Source organism: Rutidosis leptorrhynchoides, chromosome 8, assembly GCF_046630445.1.
Source record: "Rutidosis leptorrhynchoides isolate AG116_Rl617_1_P2 chromosome 8, CSIRO_AGI_Rlap_v1, whole genome shotgun sequence".
NCBI classification, from domain to species: Eukaryota; Viridiplantae; Streptophyta; class Magnoliopsida; order Asterales; family Asteraceae; genus Rutidosis; species Rutidosis leptorrhynchoides.
Genome location: NC_092340.1, coordinates 64,966,699 through 64,973,184, shown reverse-complemented (window position 1 = coordinate 64,973,184; position 6,486 = coordinate 64,966,699). Strand labels below are relative to the sequence as shown.

Sequence of the window (6,486 nt, the reverse complement as noted above, 5' to 3'; positions counted from 1 at the left end):
TATAAGGGCCCATTTTTATTTTCGCCTTGGGCTTTGAATTGTTGAGACGGCCTTGTACCTGCAAGTAATAAGTGAATGTGGTTGTGATACCTCTTGACAAACAAAGCCAAAGAAAATACATGAACTAATGAAAAAACTAACCATCATTAGTCAGCCTTCTCATATGAATAGAGATGCTCGTCCCAGGATAATAACCAACCTTCTGACCACATGTTGCCCACAAAAGCAGTGGACATTTTCCATCACTAGGTTATACAGAGATGATATATACATCCATTTATACCTTTTTAAAATAAACAAACAGAAGATGCTATTTTTAGCATACCATTTATCCACTACTTCCATCAGTCATGTGCTAGCCAGATTCACCATTGAATTCTATGTCGGTAACCTCCTACATTTGGTAAATACATAATTCCGAACCAGGAACTTCTGCTAAACAATTTAAAAAACCTTACGCCAACCTATTATTAAAAACGAATTTGAAGAATGTATACATGTTTTATGTGATCATAAGAAACGCCGAACATGTTAAAACATTAAAGCAGACATCCTAGTATTTTTGAATACGTAAAGAGAGACCTGAGAATTTTGCGTTCACAATTTAAGTACAACAGTTATAAACTTTAATCAAACACATTGAAAGATCAATAAGCACAACCCTTGCAGACCCTCAACATACCATAACATATGATCGGCGGCAGATAATAGGTTCTTGATATAACATTCACATCTCATAAGTTCATCTAATTCCACTTGACGCCACATTCAGAACAATTTTCCCACTCAGGAAGATATAAGATATAAATTATGAAGAATTAAAGTAAGATCAACCAACAAGAGTTGATTAAATAATGTTAGTCAATTCAAGGACAGTAGAAGTTACAGTTGCCATCGTTGTGGTAATTGATTGTGAGTTTAATGATAATTGAAATGATTTTGTAACTGATACTATAATTCGGGGATACCATTTGCAAATTAACCGTTACCACAATTCAAAATTAGTTGCAATACTCTAAAATAATTATGTGAAAAATGGTTGAATGATATTTCAGAATCAATTACATTTGTCGTGACCATAAATTATAACCAACATAAATCTTATAGTAACACTTCTAACAATTAAATCAGATACATGAACCATTTTACTAAATATTCATGTTCTTTAAATGTACTTCTAATAGAATTAAGAATCATCAATGGAATATGTGCCATACCTGTATCAATGAGCAACTTGTTCCAATTACACATTAAGGACGCGATATGAACCCTACACAAATATCAAACTGACAGATGAGACTATGTAACTCGATTGATGATTTAACCCAAAGATATTAGATAAGCCGATACAATTACCAGTAATGCACTAATCGGCAATCAACTAAAGTGTTGAATCAAAGTACACCGATTAAAATGAATCACATACTTATGGTTAATTCGTAAAGAGAAGAAGAATAACCAATTGATGAATCAGATTCATAAGTGATGATTAAAATACTAAAAATGATTGATCGTTAGAAATCAAACAAACAAAAAATGATATTTAGACGAATTGATACCTCGATTCAAAATTGCATATGTGTATGCAATGCAACGACTATATGTTTTATTGTTGAAGGTTGAACGGTTTCCAGGAATTTATTTGGTTATGGAGTGAGAATGTGAGTTAATCGTAGACGGTTTTAATCTAACTTCTCCGTAATTTTAGATGGAAAGTCAATTTAGGGCATAATTGGAACAGAAATTATAAACTCTAATATGAGAGAGACAATTCTTAATACATATAAACGTGGACCATCAGATTTGTTTAAAATATTCCTATTGTAGGGCTGAGATTTAATTTTGAAAGAATCTTTTTTTTTCATCTTAACTAATTTACACTCTGCTTTAATATATAGAGAAGATTTGAAATTATGATTTTAGTTTTTATTCATAATAAAATTAATTATAAATATAAAATTAGGCTATAAATGATATGTCTAAATATAGCAAGGTTTCACATTCTTCTAGCATTCTTACATCAATTTTTGATAATATGACTTTTGTGTTTGCTGCCTTTGTAAGCAAACTTAGATATACGACCCTATCTATATCTCTGAAGTTCTAACGAGTCATTATGAGAAAACAAAATTAACTCTACGTGCTTTCAATAATATCTATAAAACAACTGTCATAACCAACTTTATTTCGTACGAAACGCATTTTTTTTTTTTGAACATCGATTGGGATCACCCGAGGGGGACTAAACCACCCGTTGCGATCATCTCCCGATTCGAATATGTCGATGCAGCGATAATAACCCCGCCCCCATCGCTGCCCGGGAGGAAACCTTGAAACCGATCCAAGGGCACAGCTAAGTAAAACCCCCCTCCCCTTTAACCCCCCAAACGATATGGGAAAGGTACCACGGGTGAATACTTCATGGCAGAGATGAAATTGTGTCTTTAATATGTAGCCAGCGGGGGTCGAAACGCAATTAATTATCTTCACTTACAAAATGCAACATATATCGATCGTGCATAAATTCTATTAAAATATTTTTTTTTTTTTTTGAAAGGCAAGTAAGTATTATTAAAATAAAAAGAACACGAAACAAACTAGCAAGGAGCTAGACAAGACACGAGGCTACAAGCGACCGCACCAAAAAAATGCACAAACAACCAACAACACGAAGCTATAGGAAACACACAAACACGAAGATATTAAAAGAACACGACTCGACAGCTAATTAGACTATGATTCCGAATCCGATGACGCGCAGGAAGAGCAGTCTGAGCAGCAATCAATATCCTAATCCGAGTCTTTCATCACGTTCTCGATAAGATATCTATCTTGCCATCGAAATTTATCCCGAAGTCGATTGCGTTTCATATCTCTCCTACCCCACACATTAAAATACTTTTTTAATCTGTGTTTTCGATTCGTTTTACGGCTCGACTAATCATGCTAGTGAACTTTCATAACTACTATGGAAGATTTTTATTGCTTAGCAGATTCAAACTTGAAAGATCTGAATTGACGTACAATGAACCATATACAATATACAAAATAAACCATTAGCCAATGGGAGATGATTCTCACACACATTTTTTTGATCCTCACACACCTATTTTAACATTTTGCTCTTCTAATAATATTCAATTGGTGTGTGAGGATCAAAAAAGTGTGTGTGAGAATCATTCCCCTTAGCCAATACTACATATGCTATACAATCTAAATACTTTATATACCATTTATTAACATAATAGTTATAAATGGCTGATATAGCTACATATTCTCTCCTTCCCATTACAAATGTTCAGTATGACTTTTCAAAGCCTTTTTTGTTTAACTTTGACTCTAAATAATTTTATAAGTGTTATATAATACTTTATAAAATTTATATCTATTAAAATTCAATTAAAATACAATTCATTCATATCATTTTCGTAAAAATTTACATAACAAAAACAAAATTAATTAGAGTCAAAGTTAATCTAAAAAGACTTTAAAAACTCAAACAGAAAACTTGTAATGGAATGGAGGAGCTAACACTATATACTAATTTCAATTTATTCAATGCTTAATAATTGACATTAAAATTAAAATTTTAACTAAAATTACAACCTATCACCCACTTAAAAACCTTTTTTAAAAAAACACCAACTTTAATTGCCCCATCACACCAAACAATTACTTCAAACTGACCCTCCACCTCACCCCCAAACCCCATAAAATCCTCCAACCCATTCCAACATTCCTCACTCAAAATCCACAAATCATATTTCATATTTCTTTCTTAAAAAGGAAACAAAAAAACCCCAAAATGACAACACAAATTCTTTCATTATCCAAAATCTTGCTACCACTCATCCTCCTATTCGCCACCACCACAACCACTCTAGCCGAATTCGCAATGCCACCTGGACCACCCGGACCCACCAACGTAACCAAAATCCTCGAAAAAGCCGGTCAATTCACAACCCTACTCCACCTTTTAGACATAACAAAAGTTGGTTCCCAAATCAACACTCAACTCAATAACTCCGATCAAGGCATGACCGTATTCGCTCCAAGCGATAACGCCTTTTCAAGCCTCTCAGCCGGGACCCTCAACTCGTTATCCGACCAACAAAAAGACGAACTTGTTCAATTCCACGTCATCCCAACCTACATTTCCGCATCACAATTTCAAACCCTAAGTAACCCTTTAAGAACACAAGCAGGAGATAGCACATTTTATAAATTCCCCTTAAATATAACGACATCTGGCAACAGTGTCAATCTAACCACCGGTGTTGTTAATGCCACCGTGGCAAATTTGGTATACACCGATGGTTCACTTGCTGTTTATCAAGTGGACAAAGTTCTTTTGCCCATGAGTTTGTTTGGCCCGATACCTCCAGCCGAAGCTCCGGCACCCGAACCCGAGAAGAAAAAGAGAAAGCCAGTGGACATATCAGATGCTCCGGCCGCCGTGGAAGATAATAAATCCTCCGGGGTACGTCGTGGGCTGCATGGATTTATGGGAGGATTAATGATTGCTTTTTTTGGAATTTTAATTTTGTAACATGGAAGGTTTCGATGATGCCACGTAGGACATGTACGTGGGTCCATTCTTTTGCATGGTTTTCTTCATTTGTTAAGGAGTATAATAATTCTTTTCCTTTGTTTTTTTTTTTTTTTTTTTTTTTTTCATGTGTGTGGTGACTGGTGAGTGCTGTTTGACTTAATGTTGCGACATTTGTAATCTATTTTGCTAATTTTGTTATCGTATTTGTACGATTAATGTTGAACTGATATCCGGTTTCTTAATGGATATGGATATTTTGGTTGTCGTTTGTATAAAAAGAATATTCTCTCCATCTTAAATCTTAAATCTATCGATTCAGAAAAAAATAATACACTATTTAAGAAAAATTGATTATTAGATGTATTTTTCTGTAATTTTTCAATCCCATCTCTTACTTTTTTTTTTTTTTTTTTTTATCTTACATATATAAAGTACGGACACTAAATAATTTTATTACATTATTTTTTTACATTTATAAAAAGTGGACAATTAATTTGAAACACTTAGAAAATCAATAGTGAACAATATAATTGAAACGAATGGAGTATCTATGAAGTGGAAAGAACTTTATCATAATATTGCTATCGGTATATTTTATCATAGTATTTTATTTTTTAGAATCAACAACTCTGTGAAAAATATCCACTCTATATGTCACCTAGCACCGCGCATTGCGCTCGTGTTTAGTGTGTGTTGCGATGAAAATATGCCGTCTTTAGTGATTATCTCGATAACATGTTTCAGGCAGAGCTACCAGGTCATCATGCATTGTACGTAGTGCGTGGAGAAAAAGCATATTTATAATTACGATTTATTAAGGGAATATTTATAAACACTCACGAGAATGGGGTCATTTTTAATTAATTTGTCATCTTATAAAGATAACGTTTAGAGTTATTATTTACAAGTCCATAAATTATATGCTCGCAGACCATTGGTCATTTCAACCGGATGAAAACGACACCAACTAATAAATTGTCAAAACAATCCTCAAACTATGTTTAGATGTTCAAAGTTTTCAGAGTTACTGTAAAATCATTATTTTATCAAAAAAAATTACACTAACTCCACCCAAATTTTCAACAGGTCGTATCTTCCCGCTCGTCGCGAGTTACATTTTTCCGACTTCACCGTTCAACTCGAAATAATTTTGCGAACACAACGCAACTAGTTATGCGCAAAACGGACTGTTTAAATATTTTGAGATATTTTTTATACATATACGTATACATGTAATAAATAACCTAAACTAACCACATTATATCGATGGTTCTTTTCCCTTTTTATGCGATTTTTCTAGGAAAAAACGCGCAGTCTATTAGGTAAAATCCGTAATAACACGTTTTTAATTCTGTAAATACATAAAGCTACTTTAAATATGAGTATGTAAACCGAAAGACCCCGCCGTAACACGCGAGCCGATCTCGTCTATCACAAATGAAGTTTGTACCAACGGAACGGGTTCAGCCCATTTGACCGGCCCATGCCACATCACTATTTCAAGTCAATTTATGCTGACTCACTCCACCGTCGTTATACGAAGTACTATATTATCTCAATATTTAAATAGCTTGATTTAAAGCAGATATACAAGATATACATTCTTATTTCTGAAAATATCAATGGGTTTTACTATTAAAAAAAAGCAGTAGCCGCTTGCATTGATTTTTATATCTTCTATTTTTGTCATGTTTCGCATGAACAATGACCAACTTGTAATTTAGTCACACGTATAACATTCCAATTACCTAACATTCTACTGGAATTATTTTAATTGATTAGACACTAATAATTGATCGTAAAATTTGTACTCCGTATTATATTACGGAGTATCTTTTATATTAGTTGATCATAGTATCTTACGTCTAATCGTATCATATTTGACTAGTACGACTTTGTTATTATTAAATATATGAAAAAATACTCCATAAATA

The 6,486-nt window shown here is 33.3% G+C and overlaps 1 protein-coding gene across 1 annotated transcript; it reads left to right on the top strand.

The window, feature by feature from the left end:
- Positions 1 to 3,777: 3,777 nt before the first annotated feature.
- Positions 3,778 to 4,598, top strand: LOC139863119 (fasciclin-like arabinogalactan protein 12). The gene has a single exon (XM_071851766.1). It carries the CDS (start codon positions 3,806 to 3,808, stop codon positions 4,547 to 4,549), a length of 744 nt encoding a protein of 247 aa, XP_071707867.1. The 5' UTR covers positions 3,778 to 3,805; the 3' UTR covers positions 4,550 to 4,598.
- Positions 4,599 to 6,486: the final 1,888 nt, after the last annotated feature.

What these genes read in the sequence shown, in the direction of transcription:
- LOC139863119 (XM_071851766.1), top strand. Translation starts at nt 3,806, where the DNA reads ATGACAACACAAATTCTTTCATTATCCAAAATCTTGCTACCACTCATC.